The sequence below is a fragment of the Salminus brasiliensis genome, chromosome 18, assembly GCF_030463535.1.
Source record: "Salminus brasiliensis chromosome 18, fSalBra1.hap2, whole genome shotgun sequence".
NCBI lineage: Eukaryota > Metazoa > Chordata > Actinopteri > Characiformes > Bryconidae > Salminus > Salminus brasiliensis.
In genome coordinates, this window is record NC_132895.1 from 955,397 (window position 1) to 979,817 (window position 24,421).

The following is a 24,421-nucleotide window of genomic DNA, read 5'->3' on the forward strand; positions in this document are numbered from 1 at the left end:
AGATTGAATGGATCACAATCTATATAGAAATGATGATTATGAAATGGATTAAATAAGAATACAATAGAATTAAGGGTTGTGGAATGGAATTAATTAAATGCAACAGAATGGATTATTTTGTTGGGAAATGGATTGTTTGGGAATGTTAGTTGGTTAAATGCAATAGAATTGATTGTTATGGAATGGAATGAATTAATAGAATTGAGTAGTTTGGCAGCAAATTGATTATTTAGAAATGGAAGTGGAAGGCGTACAATAGAATTCAGTGTTATGGACTGAAATGGATAACAGTGCAGAAGAACTGATTGGAATGGTTATTGAATATAATAGAATTTGGTAGAGAATGGCTTATTTGGGAATGTAGGTGTACAGAATGCAATAGAACTGAAGGTTATGAAATAGAATGAATGAGAATGCAACAGTAATTTAGTGTTATAGAATGGGATTGAATGGGTGACAGTTGTATAGAATTGATGGTTATGGAATGGAGTAAATTAAAATGCAATAGAAGTAGTTTGGCTGAAAATGTATTTTTTTAGAAATGGAAGTGGGTGGGATACAATAGAATTCAGGGGTATTATCAGTTCTACAGTGGAATAGAATAGGGGCACATTAATTGAAATGGAATTAAATGTAATGGAATCGAGTTTTGTTGTAATTAAATGAAATTAAATAAAATTTGAAATAGACTTAATGTAGTGAGATTTGGAATTTTGCATGTTTTGGTAAGGAATTTGGAAAAGGGTTTGGAAAAGAGTGGGATGGAATGAGATGGATGGATGGATGGATGGTTTTAGAATATTGGTTCTACAATAGAATTAAATGGAACTGGATGAATGTGTGTGTTTTGTAATTGGATGAACTCTTGATGAAATTGTAATGAATTGGAACACAAACAAAATGGAATCCAAACTAACGTCAGTACAGTCTGAACCTTACCAAGTCAGAGGGCTTTTAGTGCTGTTCCATCGGTGTACTAGATACACAAAAGAGCAAGAATCCTGAAGACATGGTGCAACATCCAGATGAGGATAAAACGCAGAGATGCTTCATCCTGCTCTTGCTGGAGTAACTCTACCATCCAGAAAAGAAGACTTTCTACTAGATTTTGGAGGAGGAGCATTGCTGTGAGGATTTGATTGCATTCAAAAAGATTGTTAGTGAGGTCAGGATGTTGGATGATGATCACCACCTCACCTCATCATCCCCAACTCCCCAACTCATCCCATCCAAAAGTACTGGATGGAGCTCCTCCACCATCATTCCAGAGAGCACAGTTCCTCCACTGCTCCACAGCTCCTCAATGCTGGGGGGCTTTATACCCCTCTAGCCCACGCCTGGCATTAGGCAGCATGGAGCCAATAGGGTCATGATGTTGATGTTCAGAGAGTCCTATTCTATTGGCAGTACTTCTTCTCTACAGGGACTAGACAAGCTGTGTGTGTGCATTTGCACATCTGTGTCAGCAATGGGTGCAGCTTAAAGTAGCTGAATGCATTCATTAGAAGGGGTGTCCACAAACATTTGGACATATAGTGAATATAAGATGCTATAACACATAAGGTATTCACACACTGTTATACTTGGTAAGTCTTGGTATTTTGTCCCTCTATTAAGGCCAAGAAGTCTACCGTACACACTGTACACCATAACCACCACTGGAGCCCTAAATGTGACGGGGATCATGGCTAACCTCTTGAACAGGGAAAATGCCAGGAACATTAATCAGTCCTGTTTTCTTTGAACCCAAACGACATACAGACCAGATTTTCCGCTTCTTCCCTTGTTTTGAAGTTGTTCTCCTTCAGACGCTTTGGCATTGCAATCTCCCAGAGAGCTATAATTATCCGAGAGGTTGCCTCTTCCTCTGGAGTCTGAGTGACACTGCACCTGGCCTTGGCTTTCAGCGTGCCAAGCCGAGCTGAAGCTGGCATGGAAAGCAGCGCGCTCTTCCTGCGGAGGCCCAGCAAGCCGTCCAACAGATGGCACGCCTTTCAGCAGGGTGAGCAACAGCAATCTTAATGCCAGTGCCTGCAAATTAAAACACACACAGATAGAAGCCGCGTCCAAATGGGCCAGCTCGCCCAGCCCTCTCAGGCAGCGAGGCGGAGGGTACGGAGGGTACGGATGGTGTGTGTCTGTGTGTTTGTGTGGCACAGAGCAAACATGTTAGCATTAATGATGCTGAAAATGGACACACACACACACATGCTGATGCATGCATGTGTGACTGCTAACATGTTCCACATCAAAGGCAATGAGTTTAATATGCAGGATGGGAATGGGGAGGCTGTGTGAATGTTTCAGCATGGCATTAGCAGACCATATGCAGATGTTCCAGATGCTCATTAATAGCATCATCACTCCGCCACTAATTGCAGCTCCACCAGTAATAATAAAAAACGTTACTGTTCCGCTTCAGGTCACTTATTAGTGCCATTCTGATTGATGTGTGAAATGCACAACTGTAGCTCCGCCTCCTCAGTGTATATGACAATACCTACATTTAGAGCGTTATTAATATTCACCCTAATGAGAGACTGTAGCTCCACCTCCTGTCACTCCTCTGCTGCGTTCTCTCTTCACTGGCTTCCTGTAGCTGCTGCCCAGGTCATCAGATTCAGACCCCTGACTCTGGACTACAAAGCCAAGACTGGACCAGCCAGCCCCTCCGTACTTGATGCCGATGGTCAAAAAAAGCCGATCTGCACCAAGAGCCCTTCCAGCTTCAAGTACGGCTCGGCTCGACCCGCCATCCTTTAAGATCCACGGAAGACGAGCGTCCAGACTTTTCACTGTCCTGCACCGAAGTGGTGGAACGAACTTCCCCTGGGTGTCCGAACAGCAGAGTCCAACACTCACTGTCCTCAAACCCAGACTGAAGACCCTCCTCTTCTGAGAGGACTTGGGTGAAGAGTAGAGTATTATGGTCTGCATACTGACTTGTGTTTAGTAGAGTCTAAGATTAGAGGATCTGAATTTTAGTCTATTTAAACTAGCTGAGGTTCTTCTTCAGTAAACAGTGAAGCTCTTCTGGAAGAACTCTGGAGAAGAGCGTCTGCTGAATGCTGTAAATGTAAATGTATTCTATTTAGCGTGTCTGTAAACAGATTCAGACGCTCGCTGATGTAAAAGATGAAAAAGCTTTTTCTAACAGGTCTAGGATCCAAGCTTGTAGTAGTCACACAGGCAAAGGTGAGTTCCAAAAAGCAAATAAACAAAAACACAGCAGGCATCTAATCCGACAGGGGCAAAGACTTAGTCAAAAAACACAAGTATAAGCTCAAAATCCGAGATCCAAAAACACCAGCAAATAGTCCAGAGGGAAATGCAAAAGGTAAGTCGAGAAAGGAAGGCGGTCAGCAAAATTATGATACAATACTTCACAACTTGTCTATTCTAAAGCCCAGGCTTAAATACTAAACTAATACGGCATAGATTCAATAACACAGGTGATACGGATTCGAATTCTGGAGAAGGTGATTCCTCTGGGAGATTGAGTCTGAGTCCAACGAGGCACCAAGCTGATGCGTGATATAAATATTGTTATTTTTATTTGGATATATTTGTGAATATCTCTTATATACCGCAGCTGGTGTACTGTGTTGACTGGTTCATGTGACAAATGGACTTAAGTGGAATGAGTGTTTGATAGAAACCAGGACTGTTTTGGAAAGCAGTTTAATGGAAAGAGTGTTTTAAACGATGGTAAGGAAAACAATGGGATCAAGCTTTGGAATCTTCAGGCATTGCAGGATTGAGAATGTCAGTGTATTTGACAGTCTGCTGGGTAATGTAAAAACAGCTCCCTGTCCTGCTCCCTGTCAGGTCTGTCTGACAGCTCTTGCAGTTAACCTATCGAACTCCTCCCTTCAGTGCCCTCACACTGCCGATACTCAGCGCCGGAAACAGATGGTTCCCCAAATCTCATCAATCACCTTATTCTGAAATCAAACACTGCTTCTAATGTGTCTTAAACCTGATATGACTCTTTTTGAGGTCTAAGGGAAGAGAATGGTCAGGGCGATACCTTAAATTTTACAATTAGTGCCATTTTGATGGACATGTCCTTCACTTCAAAACACTGACTGAAGGAGCACTGACTAAAAATACAATAGAATAGACACTGAACATTGAAATGCACGACTGTAGCTCCGCCTCCTCAGTGTATATCACAATACCTACATTTAGAGCGTTATTAATTATTATTCACCCTAATGAGAGACTGTAGCTCCTTCTCCTCAGTGTATATCACAATACCTACATTTAGAGCGTTATTAATTATTATTCACCCTAATGAGAGACTGTAGCTCCTCCTCCTCAGTGTATATCACAATACCTACATTTAGAGCGTTATTATTATTCACCCTCATGAGAGACTGTAGCTCCGCCTCCTCAGTGTATATCACAATACCTACATTTAGAGCATTATTAATATTCACCCTAATGAGAGACTGTAGCTCCGCCTCCTCAGTGTATATCACAATACCTACATTTAGAGCGTTATTAATATTCAGTATAATAATAATCCCTCGTAAAGGGATTAGACTTGGTCAGGAGGAAGGCTCCCTCCTGGTCAGTAGCTAGGATTGGCACAATCGGCTAAGCAGGTAGCATCTCCAGTTCAGCTGCCAGCGATGCCATCCATTTGGCAGTCCTGCTTAGTTTGGCTTAGTTTGCCACTTCCTGTTCACACACAGCTACCAGCCAATCACAAGAGTCTGTGTACAGAATAGGGACGTTAGCTCTCGCCCAACAGCTCAAAGTAAGTGAAGTTGTGCGACTCATGTGACTGCAGAAAGAGGCTGACCCTGGACCGTAAGGGATAACACATGAGGCCTCTGCTTGAAGTCTGCTAGTGCCACAATACGGAGCGCTCGACTGTCCACTTCAGACTCTCACGCTGTTTACTCTCCATCCAGAGATGGATGCTGATGAGTCATGAGTGGTTGACGTGGGTTCCTTTGGCAAGGCCACAAAGGAATGGCAGGGCTGTGTGATGAGCCTCAGCGTGCTGTTGGACTGAAGAGCGTTTCAGATTACCCCTTCAATACGCGAGCGCTTGGTGGGCCCAGATAACATTGAGACAAGCTTGTGGAAAATGACTCATCTAAAGACTGAAAATGGGAGCGCTCGATATTTTAGCAAAGAGCAGCCGAGATTAGCCGTCACCTGGAGCCGAGCCATCGAAAGAGGCTCTCCACCCCCTCTACCACCCCCACCCCCCACCTCAGCAGCAGAGAGCTTTAAGTACAGGTTAAAGTGATAGTCTGGTAAACGGTGGTCCCAGTTGTCCCCTCTTACCCCAAATGTAATCAATCAGCCAAGACTTGTTTGGTACTTTTGTCGTTTTTATGCACTGCAGCTAAAAGGCTAATGTAGCTAAGAAGTGATGGAATTTTATAACTCACCAATTAGCATAAGTGCTAACTGCATGCCTAAAGTGTGGAGGAGCACAATGCTAATTGGTGGGGTATAAGCTTCCATAGCTTGTTAGCTAGATTGTTAGCTACAAAGTAGCCGATATTACAAAGTACTTTCATCCTAAATTGGTAAAGAACCATTACATCAATTCATTTAACCTTTAAATGATTCACATATATATCTCATTTTTCATATTTATCTAAACAAAAACAAAACACTATGTGGACAAAAGTATTGGGACGCCTGCTCATTAATTGCTTTTTCCGAAATCAAGCGTATTAAAAAAAGAGTTGATCCTGCTTTTGTTGGAGTAACTGTCTCTACTGTCCAGAGAAGAAGACTTTCTACTAGATTTTGGAGAAGGAGCATTGCTGTGAGGATTTGATTGCATTCAGTGACAAGAGCTTTAGTAAGGTCAGGATGTTGGATGGTGATCATCACCCCACCTCATCATCCCCAACTCTCCAACTCATCCCAAAAGTACTGGATGGAGCTCCACCACCATCATTCCAAAGAGTCCTATTCTATTGGCAGTAATTCTTCTCTACAGGGACTAGACAAGCTGTGTGTGTGCATTTGCACATCTGTGTCAGCAATGGGTGCAGCTTAAAGTAGCTGAATGCGTTCATTAGTAGGGGTGTCCGCAAACTTTTGGTGTTTCTCTATGGCATCTTTATGTGTAAGAGAGCAGTTGGGGACATGTAGGGGTAGATTTGATTATTCACCAGACTTTCGCTTTAACGCCATCCTGACAGTAGCAACTTTTAGCTCGTTCAGAACTGATGAGGAACCTGAAGCAGTTCAGTCGAGGTTCGAATGTTCCATCATGTTTCATTTTTAAACCCGTTATTAATTCCACTCCCTGACACACTCCAACACACACACTCATGCTCGAGCTGCTGTTTACCACCACAGTGAAGCATTACACTTGACTATAGCTGGGGGGGGGTATTAAATTTAGACCCCAGGTTGGGGTCAGTTGGAGTGAAGGTGCTTTAAATAAAGAACAAAGAAAAAACATCAACAATAAAAGCAGCTGGTTATTCTGAGTCTCAGTCACAGCTTCTGAAATGTGTTCATTCCTTTATTCTTAATCCTCTCCAAAATCTGCGCCACTCGCTAATTAAAACAAAGGCATGTTAATTGGTCGCCTGCAGCTGAATAATTAAGCTTCTGAATCTGCAGTAGAGAGTGTAGCTCAGCAGCAGCAGCAGCGTTTCATCACCATTCTGCTGGAAGACCCAGAAAAATGACATGTACACGTGCTCTAGAGCGTTCTCAGGACTGTTCCTGTTATCAAAAGAAAGTATGAAGAATAATTGAATAATTAGAATAATTATTATTTCAGTTCTTAATAATTAGTTGTTGAATAATGTAAAGTAACACAGCACAAATACTTCATTATCTTACTTTAGTAGAAATGTAGGTTCTCTAGACTTTACTGGAGTAATTCTTTATTTTTCAGACTTTTTACTTCTACTTCTCACATTTTCCCCCAATTATCGGAACTTTCTCCTCCTTACATTTTAAAAACAGCCTCGTTTCTCCTGTTTCATTCCCCTTTGTTTTCATTCCGGCTCGTCATCAATAAAAACCCTCTCCAGATAAATCTCTCCATCCGGAAAGTGAGAGTCTGGTCGTGATTGGATGAGAAGTATAAACAGACTCCATTCTAACTCCCTATTGGTTTATAAGAGATCCATCACACCTGCACACGTCCCGTCACTCTCCAGCGAGCTCACAGCAGACGTCTGTAGTCTAGTATGAAGACTGTGTCCGTGGCAGAGACTCAAGAGAGCTGCAGTGAAACGTCCCGACTGAGCCCCACATTTACATTCCAATAAAGCTTATTGATCACACGCCTCTGAAGTCTGACTTTCTGCAGCTTTACAGAACTTCTAGACAACGACTCCTCATATTTTCCTCCATGAAGCTCATGTTGATGTTCAGTAGAGCACAGAGACGCTCCTTAAATAGAGCTGATATTACTGAAATGCTTCATTTTCAATGGGCAGATCTGCAGCTGAAACAGGAGCCTAGTGCAGCCCAACATTTTTAACATCAACATTTTAATAGATCATTCTCCTCATTATGGCTTTTAGAGGAATGGGGTTTTGGGGAGGAGGGGGGGTAGTGCACTATAGACCCCTGTGGCGCGGCCTAAGCTTTCGGTCTTTGTTTTCCTTCCATTACTTTTACTTTTCTACTTGAAGTGGTTCTGAAACCAGTACTTTTACACTTTTACTGGAGTAAAAAGCTTCAGTTGATACTTCAGCTTCTATAGAAGTCTTTTAAACCCTCGTATCTCCACCCACTTCTACCTGAGGAATGAATGTCAATACTTTTCACACCTTTGCTGAAAAATGAGTATGTAACCTACTAAATAATTATTAAAAACTGAGGAATTAAAACTTGGACGCTCGTCTGGACGCTCGTCTTCCGTGGATCTTAAAGGATGGCGGGTCGAGCCGAGCCGTACTTGAAGCTGGAAGGGCTCTTGGTGCAGATCGGCTTTTTTGACCATCGGCATCAAGTACGGAGGGGCTGGCTGGTCCAGTCTTGGCTTTGTAGACCAGAGTCAGGGTTCTGAATCTGATGACCTGGGCAGCAGCTACAGGAAGCCAGTGAAGAGAGAATGCAGCAGTGGAGGAGCTGAACATGGCTGAACTTAGAAGCGTTGAAGACGACCCGACCCGCTGTGTTCTGGATCAGCTGCAGGGTCAGAGGGAGAGCAGCCAGAAGAGAGCTGCAGTGGTCAAGTCTTGAAGTGAGGAGAGACTGAACGAGCACCTGGGCGACTCTCTAGAGAGGAAGGGTGGAATTCTCTGGATGTTGTACAGGAGGAATCTGCAGGACCGAGTTACGTTTGCGCCTCTTCACACTGCAGATCCGTGTGATCGGAATCTAACCAAAGTCAATCCAGATACAACCCGGCTTAGAAACGCATGTTAATGGCAGGTGTATACAGGCTTCTAGAAGACCATAACCCCCCAAACATCAGAGTGGTGATATCTGGGGTGTGTGTTTGGGACGGGCCCTGTGCTCAGTTTAGTTGCACATCCCTGCAAATGTGTCTGTTCACTGCAGGTGAACACGGCACTGCAGCGCGCTGAAGATCAAAGCGGGGTGAATTAGGGTTTGTGTGAGAGCAGGTTCTGCTTTATTCATGTGATCAGAGAGCGGAAAAGTGGTGTAGATGAAGCTCCGCCCCCTGCGGATGATGCAAAACCGCCAACTCACAAGAAACTGCAAGGGGTCTGTAGAGCTCAGGTCCCACTCGCTCTCAGGCGGGACGGAAGGTGGTGGTATGACTTCAGGTTTGAGGCAATATAGAGAAAATGAGTTCTTTCTAATTTATTCATTCATATTTTTGGGAGGGTGTTTGGCTAGTCAAGGCTAGCATGTGTTTCTGTAGCAACCATTTTTATGGACAAAATTATTGGGACACCTGCTCACACATTCTTTCAAAATTATTTAATATTTATTATTTATTAGTTATTAAAAAGAGCTGATCCTGCTTTTGTTGGAGTAACTGTCTCTACTGTCCAGAGCAGAAGACTTTCTACTAGATTTTGAAGGAACATTGCTGTGAGGATTTGATTGCATTCAGGAACTGAAGCATTAGTGAGGTCAGGGTGTTGAATAGTCACTACTCCACTTTATCCCATTTCTATAGAAATGATTCCGAAACTGTCCGCCATATTGTCAAATTTGCAACTCGAGTCAAGACCAGAGGCGGAGCTAGACTTGCCTACTTATTTGTTAGCCTCGCCCCCTTCTTCCAGACCAAGCGGATCCCTGAAAGTGCCTTCATTGAGCTTTTAGCGCAGAAGCAGAGCGGATTTCCAGGTAAGTGGACGCTCCAACAGTAAAAGTGCCGCTCATGTAAGCACCACTACAACTGTCAATCACTTCATTCCTAGGTGTAACCCCACCTTCTTATGATAGAGCAGAATAAGGGTTAAAAACTCATTTTCAGTTTATATATATATATATATATATATATATATATAACTTGTGAAAAAGGCACCACTGACTAAACCCCACCATGAAGACCAAGGAGATCTCCAAACAAGTCCAGGACAAAGTTGTAGAGAAGTACAAGAGTTGGATTATATAAAAAAAAAAAATATCCAAATCTCTGATTATCCCGCCGGAGCACCATCTAATCCATCATCATCAAACTGAAAGAACAGGGTACCGCATCAAACCTGCCAAGGCCGTCCACCAAAACTCTCAGACCGGGCAAGGAGGGCATTAATCAGAGAGGCAGCACAGAGAACAAAGGTAACCTTGAAGGAGCTGCGGAGTTCCCAAGCAGAGGCTGGAGTATCTGTCCATTTGACCACAATAAGCTGTACACTCCACAGAGCTGGACTTTACGCAAGAGTGGTCAGAAAAAAAGCCTTTACTGAAAGTGAGTTTGCCAAAATGCATGTGAGACTCAAAAAATCAAACTTTTTGGCCACTAAGGAAAACGCTATGTCTGGCACAAAACCAACACATCCCATCACACCGTCCCCCCAGGTGAAACATGCTGGTGGCAGCATCATGCTGTGGGCATGTTTTCCAGCAGCAGGGACTGGGAAACTGGTCCGAGTTGAGGGGGAAGATGGATGGTGCTAAATACCGGGATATTCTTGGTCTGTCAGTGATTTGAGACTGGGAGGTTCACCTTCCAACAGGACGATGACCCAAAGCATGTGGCTAAAGCAACACTCGAGTGATTTAAGAGGAAATGTGTCAATGTATTAGAATGGCAAAGTCAAAGCCCTGACCTTAATCCGATTGAGAATCTGTGGTCAGACTGGAAGATTGCTGTTCACCAGCGGAAACCATCTAAGTTGAAGGAGCTGAAGCAGTTTTGTCTTGAGGAATGGGCGTAAAAAACCCAGAGGGAAGATTTGGCAAGCTTATTGAGAGTTATCCATACAGACTTACCCAAAAGATGCCGACTTTAGGGGTGTGAATAGTTATGCTTACTGAAAGTTTCTGGTATTTTGTTCTATTTGTTCTTTGCTTTACTATTTTCAAAGTTGTGGCCATGTTCTGTAAATGAAATGAAAGATGCAATCCCTCAAAAAATCTATTTTAATTCCAGGTTGTGAGCTAACCTAACAAAAACTGCCAATGGGGGTGAATATGGGAATGGGTGGGGCTACACATCATACTACAACCAGCCAGCCAAAGCTCCAGACCTGTGGTTTCTTCAGTTTTAGAGCTATTGTGCTGTCCGTGCTTTCTACAGTCACTGGTTGAAATTTATGATGAGAATTAAAAACTCTGAGGCACTTTTCCATTCAGGCTTTACCTTTACTCTCCCTGTCTCCCAACAAAACACCCCTAACCCTCGGCTCTGCGGCCGGGTGCACCTCTGAACATCTGCTAAAAATACATAGAAACTCAGGCTACACCACTTTTCCATTGCAGCCAAATCCTCAGACATGAACCAACCTCCGGGGGATTCTCCATCAGCTCGTAGAGTTTCTTTGCCTACATCCAGCCAGTTCTCTAAACTTCAGCGCTCTAAACTGAGCTGCTGTTCCTAGAAATGATCACTTTGTTGCTGCAGTTTCTCTGCTGCTGCTCAGGGCCTTCAGTCAGACGTTTAAAGTATGAGTTAAAGTGAAAGATTCTTCAGAGGCAGAAACTTCACACAGACTAACGTGTGGACTGCATTAACAGCGGCTTCAGAAGCAGGAGGGAAACTTCACCTCCACAGGATGGAGAACGTGGTATAAATTTCACAATCACTTTTCCGTGGTGACCTGCTTCTGACCTGTTTCTGGAGGTGACCTTGAGTGCGTCATTATTGGATTTCTTTTGTTGAAAGCAGATGTGAAAAACAAAAGTTTGTAGACACCTCTTCTAATGAAAGCATTCAGCTACTTTAAGCTGCACCCATTGCTGACACAGATGTGCAAATGCACACACAGCTTGTCTAGTCCCTGTAGAGAAGAACTGCCAATAGAATAGGACTCTCTGGAGCAGATCAAGATCATGACCCTATTGGCTCCATGCTGCCTAATAATGCCAGGCGTGGGCTAGAGGGGTATAAAGCCCCCCAGCATTGAGGAGCTGTGGAGCAGTGGAAGAGCTGTGTTCTCTGGAATGATGATGGAGGAGCTCCATCCAGTACTTTTGGGATGAGTTGGGGATGTTGAGGTGGGGAGGTGATCATCATCCAACATCCTGATTAGGAAAAAGTACATATATATTTATGTTAATATATTTGATATGTTTGTTTGTTTCTAGGTATATGTATATGTATATATTACTGTGCAAAATGTTTTAGGCACCAATAACACTCCTACAGAAAGTGGTGGAGGTTCTCATTAGAACAGCTCCAAAGTTCTCCTCGTGGAGTCTAGTGTTATTTAGAGTTCTCCTCAGATCAGCACCTGGTTTGGTGGTAAATCAGGGCTTAATGATGGTAAATCAGGTGAGCTGCTGCTGCTGCTGATGGAGGTGAACACATCCTCCACGCTGTGCTGGCTGGACTAGGGGGCGTCCAGGAGAACCCTGGAGGAACCGAGCTCTGTTCTTCAGACTAGCTCACCGACAAGATCTCACTACTTTCTATCTTCAGAATGAGAAGCTCTTGTTTCTCCTTTTTACTGGATTTATGTTCAGCTGCTTTATCTGTTCTGATGAGATCTGGAGCTTCTACAGTAGAACCCTTTCACTGCTGAGAGACGGGGGGTAGAGGGATGGGATTATTTGGCTAAAAATTTAGGTGAAAAATAACTGGGTTCTGGGTTCTGTCATTTTGACATTTTTGTTCATTTTTAAGATCTGCACTTTTTTATTCAGTCATATCATATCCATATTACAGTCTGACAATTAATTAAGTGCCAATTAAAAGTGTGTATGTTGGTTGTGTGCTCAGTTCCACAGCTCTTTAACCAGCAGTCATGCCAAAAACAACCCTAAAAGACTAAAAGAGAGAAAAACAGGAAATAAATGAGAGGAAACTGAAGACAGACAGCGGAGAACACAGCAGTGTGCCAAGTCTGTCAGCAGCATGAAGAAAGCCACATAAAATAATAACAAAAATACATAAACTTTGAATCCCACAGGCTTCAGATCTATATACAGTATTTATTAGCAGCATCTTCTCTGTGGACTCACAGATCAAAGCTAACAGTGTTCCTCTGTCAGCTCGGTGCCGGGTGATTCAGCTGGCAGTGGCGGAGGCTCAGCAGCTGCTTTATTGCCTTATCTTGCGGTTTGATTAGTGAAGGGGGCGCTGTACAGCTCCATCGGTACCAAACAGATCAGGAACAGAAAAGAGCACAAACTGAACCAATTCAAGACTCCAGAGTGACAGCTGACAGATCACAGTTTCTGTCCAAATGTTGGACACCATTTATAATGAATGCATTCAGCTACTTTAAGCTGCACTCAGTTGCTGCCACAGATGTGCAAATGCACACACACAGCTTGTCTAGTCCCTGTTGAAAAGTCATGCCAATAGAACCTATCGGCACCATGCTGCTGTGGAGCAGTGGAAGAACTGTGTTATCTGGAATGATGGTGGTGGAGCTCCATCCAGTAATTGTAAAATTATATGGGGTAATTATTCAACATCCGGAGTTAGATTGGGATACGGTACCATACTTTCACTATAGTACAGTTTCAGCTCTTTAATTGAGTTAGATTGGGATACGGTACCATACTTTCACTATAGTACAGTTTCAGCTCTTTAATTGAGTTAGATTGGGATACGGTACCATACTTTCACTATAGTACAGTTTCAGCTCTTTAATTGAGTTAGATTGGGATACGGTACCATACTTTCACTATAGTACAGTTTCAGCTCTTTAATTGAGTTATATTGGGATACGGTACCATACTTTCACTATAGTACAGTTTCAGCTCTTTAATTGAGTTAGATTGGGATACGGTACCATACTTTCACTATAGTACAGTTTCAGCTCTTTAATTGAGTTAGATTGGGATACGGTACCATACTTTCACTATAGTACAGTTTCAGCTCTTTAATTTAGTTAGATTGGGGTACAGTACCATACTTTCACTATAGTACAGTTTCAGTTCTTTAATTTAGTTAGATTGGGGTACAGTACCATACTTTCACTATAGTACAGTTTCAGCTCTTTAATTGAGTTAGATTGGGATACAGTACCATGCTTTCACTATATTACAGTTTCAGCTCTTTAATTGAGTTAGATTAGGATACAGTACCATACTTTCACTATAGTACAGTTTCAGCTCTTTAATTGAGTTAGATTGGGGTACAGTACCATACTTTCACTATAGTACAGTTTCAGTTCTTTAATTTAGTTAGATTGGGGTACAGTACCATACTTTCACTATAGTACAGTTTCAGCTCTTTAATTGAGTTAGATTGGGATACAGTATCATGCTTTCACTATATTACAGTTTCAGCTCTTTAATTGAGTTAGATTAGGATACAGTACCATACTTTCACTATAGTACAGTTTCAGCTCTTTAATTGAGTTAGATTGGGATACAGTACCATACTTTCACTATAGTACAGTTTCAGCTCTTTAATTTAGTTAGATTGGGGTACAGTACCATACTTTCACTATAGTACAGTTTCAGCTCTTTAATTGAGTTCGATTGGGGTACAGTACCATACTTTCACTACAGTACAGTTTCAGCTCTTTAATTTAGTTAGATTGGGGTACAGTACCATACTTTCACTATAGTACAGTTTCAGCTCTTTAATTGAGTTAGATTGGGGTACAGTACCATACTTTCACTATAGTACAGTTTCAGCTCTTTAATTGAGTTAGATTGGGATACAGTACCATACTTTCACTATAGTACAGTTTCAGCTCTTTAATTGAGTTAGATTGGGATACAGTACCATACTTTCACTATAGTACAGTTTCAGCTCTTTAATTGAGTTAGATTGGGATACAGTACCATACTTTCACTATAGTACAGTTTCAGCTCTTTAATTGAGTTAGATTGGGATACAGTACCATACTTTCACTATAGTACAGTTTCAGATCTTTAATTGAGTTAGATTGGGGTACAGTACCATACTTTCACTATAGTACAGTTTCAGCTCTTTAATTGAGTTAGATTGGGGTACAGTACCATACTTTCACTACAGTACAGTTTCAGCTCTTTAATTGAGTTAGATTGGGGTACAGTACCATACTTTCACTATAGTACAGTTTCAGCCCTTTAATTGAGTTAGATTGGGATACGGTACCATACTTTCACTATAGTACAGTTTCAGCTCTTTAATTGAGTTAGATCGAGATACAGTACCATACTTTCACTATAGTACAGTTTCAGCTCTTTAATTGAGTTAGATCGGGATACAGTACCATACTTTCACTATAGTACAGTTTCAGCTCTTTAATTGAGTTAGATTGGGATACAGTACCATACTTTCACTATAGTACAGTTTCAGCTCTTTAATTGAGTTAGATTGGGATACAGTACCATACTTTCACTATAGTACAGTTTCAGCTCTTTAATTGAGTTAGATTGGGATACAGTACCATACTTTCACTATAGTACAGTTTCAGCTCTTTAATTGAGTTAGATTGGGATACAGTACCTATATTTTCACTGTCATTTGAGGGCTGTAGTTAATCAATTATGTATGGAACTTTAAAATATTTAAATAATGATTTGATGTTTCCAAAGCAAATCAAACATTTTATGCAAACATAGTTTTTTTAAATATTAGTGCTTTATTGGTGAGATCTTTATCTGATACGGGCAGTTTTTATTGGCCAAACGATGTATTGATCAAGTCTTACTCTGCTCAAACTGGAGATCAGCAGAACAAAGCAATAAGAACATTCTCTCAGTAAAACACATTTGGCAAAAAAGAAAAAGGTAAAGAAAAAGTGACATAACTGATTTTAGTCCAGTGGCAAATGGGAAGAGTTCTTTTACTAAGTGAGAAAGTTTTCAGAGTATATTTACATTATTGTTTTTTCACCTCTGCTTCTTCCAGGACATTGCTTAGCCATACAGTAAAGTACAAACCAGAAAATCTTAGAAAATGTATGAGCTTAGAAATTGAGTTATATTTACAGAAAGTGTAATCAGCATTTCGTCATATTTACACCCATGTTTTTTGTAGAACAGGTTAGATTAAAGCCCTAACTCCCAAGGATACTCTCATAACCCAGAACATTTTATATAATAATAGTTTATATCACTAATACCAAAGTTCTTCTGCAATTGACAACGACTGGAAAGTGAAATAATTGAGCGTCTAACAAACTTAGATGATCTGGTAACATCTTAAAATAGAGGAGAAACTAAAGTGTGTGAATGATATGCATCTTTTTTAGAATAAAAAACTAGTAATGATTAAAAATAAAGATTATGACAATGAGACATGAAGGATGTGAACAGTTTGAAAGTTAAATTGCTTCTTTAAAATATTCAATAGTGCCTTAAAGAAGTCCACACATCTGTAGTACTATATATCATCTGATTCTAATAACATTACCATCACCTTAAACATACGATCACTATCTATTAGTGCTCTATAGCGCCATCTACTGTATGCCAGAAAACATTCACACTTTTTTTGGCCCTTGAGTAAAGAAACGTTTTACTATATAAAAACACTGCGTTTTCCGGTTCTCCTCGATACAAATACGATTACGAATAAATACTGAATAGATTAAAGCATATTTACTAGGTAGTGGCGTTAGTTTGGTATTGGACTATAGATTTGACCTTAGCCACAAGATATGTACTGATATTATTAATACAAATAATAATAATAATAATAATAATAATTTAAATTGTTTATTTGATTAAACAATAATGGCATATATCTGCATGCAGGCCAGGACGGGGACGTGATTAAAGTTTCTCTAAGTTGTAGCTGCATTCCTGATCACATGCTGACTTATCTACAAACTGATGTCAGTTATAATATGATTGACGTGCTTTAATGATGTTCTATATTTAGCTGTTACCGATCGTCTAAGAGTTTAGGAAAGTCGTAAACACAACTGTATAAAAAGTTCATACAGCCAACCATGTTCAATACGCCTGTTTTAGAAGAACTGGCTTCGTTAAGGTATAAATGTTGTGGTTTTTTGTAGCCTAGCTGCAAAAGAATCTCATTTTGAGCAGAACAAACTTCACAGCACCGTCTGTCCGGCGGTTCCTCCGCAGCCGTTATGGCTTTTGGTACAAAAAGTTTTAGTGCGAAGACTTTGCTCGAGGAAACTGTAATGCAAAAATGCTACGGAAACAATTTTACATACAGTTCGGCACAAATACTACATTGCAAAGAACCACTGGAAACAATAATAATAATGATAATAATAATCATAATAATAATAATAGCATAATAGCACATTTGGAAACCAGGTAAAGTTCAGTTTTCTCCAGTAACGGATTTGTCCTTTCAGGGATCGTCTTTTGAAACAATTCAGATCTGAAACAGAGGAAGAAATCAACATTCTTTTCCACTAAAACTCAAGAAAACTCAAATAAACAGGGGGGGGAGTATGCAGCAGTAAGTGTTCGCTCTGCGCTGTAAAGTGCGCAAAGATGTTCAGGGTCCTCCTCTGTCCAGATGATTCAGTATTGTGCTTATGATTTACAGGCTTTATTCAGAAGTCTTTTCTCTTGCATCTTCTCGTCTCCGTATGAAAGATATGAGTAGATTTCAGGGCTCCACGGGAGTGAAATTGTCTTTCCTGATGAAACTGAAGTCCCAGTCCTCACCCTCTCGACACCTGCTCAGCCCAGTCGGTTCTCCTTAACTTCAGAGAGAAACTGATCATTCCATATGTAAACACAGATATATGCTTCATGAAGTCTCACTTGGTTTAAATACATATACTTTTTAAACAATCCTGTACAGTAGATATTTACAAGTCATGGTGCTAAATAAACAAACAAATAAATAAATGAAAGTTTGTTGTTTTCTCTGGTAAACAGGCCTGAAGCAGACTCCTTAACTGCTGGCTGTATGTAGTACAGCATGTAATCCTGCAGGAACGTGTGTACTGTGTGACTGTATGTGTTCACGGAGTTACACTGCTAATCAACACAAAGAAGAAAAAAAAGACAAAGATTCAATGCAAATAAATAAACAGAATAAAAGCTTTAAAACCAGCCGAGAAACCCACGTTTCAAATCCACTACACCTGAAGCTGAACTAGACTGTACTGGTGTTTAAACTTGAACAGTTATATAGTTTTATGGTTTACTCTGTCCATGTATTCATATGTTTATTCATAGTGACTATTGTGAGATTGGACAAGTTGTACAGAACATTAATAACACTGCAGTACAGAACCAGAACCAAATTACTCTCATTAGTAAACTTTAAAAATGACTTTCTTTATTGTTTAATTCATTGCTATTCGTCATTTCAAATGATATTTGGGTTTTGTTTTTGTAGTTTTTCACTATAATAATAATAATAATAATAATACTAATAATAAGAAGAATCTTCAATACCAATAATAACAATAAACTTACTTTATAAAATGGAATAATATTCTTAAACAGTATACTTTTGAAATATATTCTTAAACTTTTTATTTATAGAATAATGTAATATATCATGCATGGGAAAAGCCAGACAGACAGATGGACAGACAGCAAGGTGCACAGGTTCTGTCATTTAGAGCTTTAAACACAAGAAAATGTATTTAATGTCCGTCCTTAGAGATACAGGTAGCACATGGTTTAAGAATAAATTTGTGATTTCATTTTAGAAAGTTCAACTATGAATGTTTTAACTCGATTTTCTCGTGTCCAACCTCACAACAGCGACTAAATGCATATGTGGACATGAACCGATCGATTGAAAATCTGAAAATGCTTCATTTTGTTTTAGCAAAGCTTTCATTTCATGAGTACTTTATTAGGATCACTATTCTTTCTGATCTCGAAACAGCTTCACTTCTTTGTGCCAAGATGTTGGAAACATTCCTTTGCGATTCGGTGCCTTACTGGACTTGATGTCTTTATTAGTCCATTCTGAGTAACTCTAGAGTCTGTCCCAGGAGATCAGCAATTCTAGAAACCAGCCTACCTGACACCAACAATCCCGCCAGGCCAAATTTCAGAATTTCTCCAATCCGACGGTTGATGCGAACATTACCTGAAGCTGCTGGACTCTACCTGCATGTTTTTATGGCTGCACTACTGCCGATCAGATAACTGCAGGAACAAATAGGTGTACCTAAGGTGTTCCTAATAAAGTGCTCGGTCAGTGTAACCCCTGGAACAATTGATCTATTAGCTTCCAGAGTGTTAGCGTCCAATCTTTAACCAGTCTTATAAGCTAAAAGGAGGAAAGGGACTTGTAAGTTGTAAAAATCAGTGTTCTTTGTTGAATAAGCTCTATTATATCAAAACAACGTGGAGGAACTTTTTGTAACATAATTTTTCAGTTATGCTGAAGTACAAAAGATTATCACTCAAAAACATCTTAAAAGTTGAGAAAACTATTTTTACAGTATCAAATCAAATCTCGCAATATCAGAAAAATCAGGCAGTGAAAGTGGAATTAATACTGAAATCTGAAAATACTGAACATTTTTTGACAGTCTGGTATAATAATAATAATAATAATAATAATAATAATAATAATAATAATAATAATATTAATAATAAAAAGAAACAAGAAAACGAACATTTAGGCCATTTAAAAACACCAAAACGCACTACAGAACCTACTCAGATATCTAAGTGAAGCGTGGAACAGGCACCGTGTTTGTTCAGTAATCTCTCTTCATAGGAATCTGTATTAGCCAGCAATTAAGTTAAGTGTTCCAGGACATGTTAAGTGGAATTAGTCCTGGCTTTCAGATATCAGTATATTGTAAATCTCACTTGTGTGGAAAAATTAAATCATTTAAATAACGGAAATAAATAAAAATAAATAAAAAGGAAGAAAAAATATATAAACAGCAGAATTACTGTTGCTGCACCAGCGTCTGCTTAATTGATATAATAGAGCCAATAAACAATGTTGAAGAAAGAAAAGACGGTGGGGAAGATCATCCTCGACCACTTGTCGATAGAGTTTACGTCCGTTAAGTCGGGGATGGTGATCTTCAGCTGCGAGGCACGCCTCCTTAGCCGGCTCTTCTTCTGAGCCACGTGACGCTCCAGTGCATTCCGCCCAAAGTTGTGCCTGGCCAGGCCGGCTTTACGGTACTGTAGCGTGGAGCTGTCATAGGCCAGCATGGTGCTGCGAGGGTCCCCCAAACCCAAAGCCAGCTCAGACGCACCCATCTCATTCTTAATCTCCAAAGGGGTCAGCAGGATGTTTTCATGGGGGTCCATCTGCAGGTTGTAAGGTGAGGGAGTTAGTCTAGGAACAGTAAACATGTTTAAAAATATTGAATCTAGATATTTTATTGTAGGTCCATATAAAACACTTTATTTGGAAAGTTCTCTATAGATGCTTTGTGGGTTTGCAAAGCATGCTTGTCATGAACTTGTGTTAAACTAAATATCCATCAAGTTTGGCACCAAAAGCATTTTAAATGCTTAAAAATAATATTTCTAAATTACTAAATTACATTTTATTCAGAGTATGTTCATACCTGCTGTTCACCCAACAGGGGGCAGCATTAGATTAACCAAGAGGGGCATCAGTGATAGTGCAAATGAACTGAAATCAGCTGTGAATATAGTCTGATAGTCTCTTTGCTGTTTTAAATGGGACTCTCTAAATAAAGTGAGAACAGAATTATTTCTTATATCAGTAGAGAAAATGCATCAGAACCTGTTTTAGTAGCGAAACACTTCTGAAATATCAACATATTTTCATTATTAAACACACAAAAAAACAATGGCAACAGTGAACAATCTGGTCAAAATGAGTCAGAGCAGACAGGGTAAGAAAGTGCACAGGGTTTGATGGTAAATCTGAAAATGACAGTAAAAGAAAACACTACCACTCTAATAAAGCTAAAAATAGATACTAGACAACTTTTCCATGACTACCTCAATTAGTTATTTTCTAAAACAACAATATTCAAAAACTTAATCAGTGTTTTAGTGTCCCTGGTTGTATTACATACAATTTATGTTTTGCTTTAATTAAGCATCATTTATTGAAATCCAGTAAACCTTTCTGGATTAAGATAAAATTTGATAACATTTGTTTTAAAAGTCTTAAAATAAGTTAAATATCTTGTATTTTCCCTACAGAATTGAATAATCTACTGAAGCCAGAATAATAATCAATTATACACTGCTAATGCTCTCAAAGGGATCGTTCAATCAAACAATTCTACCAGTGGAAAATAAAACAGCTGGCTTGACATTCAACAACAAAAGCGACTGTCACAACACACAACTAGCTATTGTTTTCTATTCTATTCTGCTGTCCACTCAACTGTCATCTATTATACTCCTAATAAAAGATGATCCATTATGATATGAAAGAAAAACAGAACACCAATCAACACATCAGACCAAAGCTTAATAAAGCAACATTAAAGCAACATTAATCATAAATGAAAGCTTTTAGCTTGGGTTCAGTATTAGTCATGCTGGCACTGTTGGGTTAAACGACCCTGTCAGAGACAGAGGGAAGAGGCTGGTGTTGATGTAGGAAAAGTGATGATGATGATGATGATGATGATGATAAGGGGCAAAACGTGAATGTGTCTAAAATCAAAGCAAACAAGAAAATAGGCGAAATCAGGAGCGCAAATGACTTTGGTGAACTCGTCACACACCTTATTTTTCTGATCGCCTAGTCCTATCGCTGCATCGTCCACAAAGATCGGTTCCCACATCGAGTCATGAGCGTCAATATCCCTCTGTTTCATTCTGGCATACAGAGCATCGTCTCTCTGAACTACATTTCCCACCAACCACTGTAAGCATACAAAATCACTGTCACGTCAGTTAGTGTTTACTGCGGTAAGGAAAAGCTTCCTGTGAGCATTTCCTTATATTGAAATATTACTCTGGATATTAATATTATTAGAGCTTTATTCTGGATATTAATGTTATTAGAGCTTCATACTGGATATTAATGTTATTAGAGCTTCATACTGGATATTAATGTTATTAGAGCTTCATACTGAATATTAATGTTATTAGAGCTTCATACTGGATATTAATGTTATTAGAACTTCATAATGGATATTCATGATATTAGAGCTTCATACTGGATATTAATGATATTAGAGCTTCATACTGGATATTAATGTCATTAGAACTTCATACTGGATATTAATGTTACAAGAGCTTCATACTGGATATTAATGCTATTAGAACTTCGTACTGAATATAGATGTTATTAGAGCTTCATACTGGATATTAATGTTATTCCAGATTCATTCTGGATATTAATGTTATTAGATCTTTATAATGTATCAGAATAGTAATTAATTTATTTGATTGAGCTTTGTTTTCTTTACTGTGGTCCAGGGATTTCTGTGTAATCAAAATGTTATGATGAATGGACCAATAGAAATCCATTACTGAAATGTCTTAAAATCTGTTTCCTCCCTCTGTGAAGTTACTGCTTTGTAATACTTTTTAGGTTCTTCTTTAAAAGAATGTTAGAACTATTTCTGGGATATGTCTTTATATTTATTTATACAGTTTAAGCCTCTTTCAGTGGTTTGAAATCAAGTATTACAATAAAATTAACAATCCATTGTGATTTGAGTTTGAGTGTGCTCTGCTGGAGGAAGGCCCCTACTCCCAGTTCCCATCGCACACCTAGCTTATCCAATTTATAATAAACTGATATGTTTTTTAAATTGTGATTTTTTATATATTTTACCATATTTAAAGTCTAGTTTAGACTAGAACTCTAAGTCAAGTTGAAATGTCAGCTTTTACTTGTCAGACCGTTTAATGTTAAATGCATGAACATTATGGGGACACCTCCATAACACCAGTTACCAACATATCACAGATCAAACATTCATAAAAACATTGAGAAAATGACAACTGTTTGGACACAATGGTCAGTACAGTTATTCACAATACAGAAAATCCTTAAGGTACCACAACAACAAAAACAATTTCACTGGTATAGCTATCAGCCATAACATTAAAACCACCTGCCTAATATTGTATATGCCCCCCTTGTGCCATCAAAACCACTCTGACCCATCGAGGCATGGACTCCACAAGACCTCTGAAGGTGTCTTATGTCACCTGGCATATTAGCAGCACATCCTTTAAGTCCTATAAGTTGTGAGGTGGGACCTTGTGAAGTTCTCCTTGGAGAACTTTTGGTAGGTACTGACCACTGCATACTGGGAACATCCCACAAGACCTGCCTGATGTTCTGGAGATGTTCTGACCCAGTCATTATCTAGAACATCACAGTCTGGTTCTTGTGTCTCAGATTCTTACGATTGTCCATTTTTCCTGCTTCATCACCTTCATCATCTTCAAGAACTGACTGTTCACTCACTGCACTTGATCTCACCTGGCCATTACAAGCCAGATCATCAGTGCAGTTTTAATATTATGGCTGATCGGGGTAATCAGTATACACTACCATTAAAAAAGTCTGGAAAAAACTGCCATATATATTTATTTTCAATAGTAATTCATAAAATGTTCATTTAAATAAAAAACGATTCAACAAAATGATTTATTTAAAAAAGAATAAGGTTAACAAGAAATATAATACATTTTGGATATTATTATAATATAAATACATTCTAAATGTACTAAATCTACTGATTATCTGAGATATGAGAAGGACTGCAGCACTTTTACACATTTGATGCTACAGTTGATGGTAAACATTAGAACATTTACTGCTAGAACGTCTGCCAGCGCTCCGATCCAACAACTCCTCAATCTGGCCGACTGGCCATTCACTCTCTGCTGATTCAGAGGGTTTTCTACACAGTGTGACACTTTCAAGGTAAACCACGAAGGCCAGCCCAAACAGCTTCACAGTGAAAAATTCGGCCTACCTTGTTTGGATCCATCCTCATTTTCTCGTTGTTGGCAGTGGCAGCCTTCTCCGCCGCCTTCTTCTGTCGCTGTGGTCCCCGGCCGAAGAAGATGTAGTTGACCAGTGCGTACTCCAGCAAGGCCAAGAAAACGAAGACGAAGCAGCCCATCAGGTACATGTCGATGGCTTTGACGTAGGGGATTTTGGGAAGGGTCTCTCGCAAGTGTGTGTTGATGGTGGTCATGGTGAGGACAGTGGTGATACCTTGGATAAAAGGTCGTTTTTGTATTAGAAAATCAGGTTTATGTAAAATATTTCATGCACATATAATTCAGAGTGAAAATGAAAAGCTGAAGCAGAATAAATTGTTTACAGTTAAAACAGACTTAAAAGAACCAATCATTTCTATATTCATTTAGAATAAATTCCCCTTTAAATGAATCATAGATTGGAATTTTTTATAAATCGCATTTCTATAATCATTAGAGATATCAACACAAAATCTGTGGTGAACTCCAGAAGCTGAGTTTTAGGAAATATAGAACCCTGGGAACATCCAAATCTGGAAACCTAGGGCAGTGGGAACACAGGGACCCACAGGACAGTGGCATACTGAGACAATGCGGATCTAGAACACTGGGAACAAAGAACCTTCGTAATACATAACTCAGGGCATGTAGGTCAACTGGAACATAGTACCTTGGGAACATAGAACAGTGGTGAAAACAGAACCCTGGTTACATAGTACTGTGGATACACTGGATCAATGGGACATTGAACACTGGGGACATAGCACCATGTGAACATAGAACCCTAGTAATAAATAAAATAGTGAACATAGGGCAAATAGAACTTGTTCCAAGGGAGAGAACAAAGAACCTTGAAAATACAGAACCTTAGGAACAGAATCAGTCTCAGTGGAAACTTCAGTATTGATTTATCATCAGTATCAGTCAGTTTATTGAGGTGTTTTAGTTAAATCAGTCACTTAATCAGACATTCTAATAATTACACATCCTGGCTGTGTCTCATTATGTTACATCGTAATCCGTTCAGCAAACTCTTCAATAAGTTCTTTTTTAATGCTAATGACCACACCTCATT

At 39.5% G+C, this 24,421-nt stretch overlaps 1 protein-coding gene across 2 annotated transcripts in view; it reads right to left on the minus strand.

The window, feature by feature from the left end:
- Window positions 1-15,102: 15,102 nt before the first annotated feature.
- Window positions 15,103-24,421, minus strand: part of LOC140538925 (gamma-aminobutyric acid receptor subunit beta-2) — a 105,700-nt gene continuing 96,381 nt past the window's right edge. The window contains exons 8-10 of one of the 2 annotated variants that reach the window (XM_072661468.1): window positions 23,337-23,581; window positions 21,120-21,260; window positions 15,103-19,713 (exon numbers count right to left, since the gene is read on the minus strand). In XM_072661468.1, the coding sequence (XP_072517569.1) occupies window positions 19,366-19,713; window positions 21,120-21,260; window positions 23,337-23,581 (734 nt within the window). In that variant the 3' untranslated portion in view covers window positions 15,103-19,365. The remainder of the gene's footprint in view (window positions 19,714-21,119; window positions 21,261-23,336; window positions 23,582-24,421) is intronic. The other variant, XM_072661469.1, reaches the window with a different exon arrangement.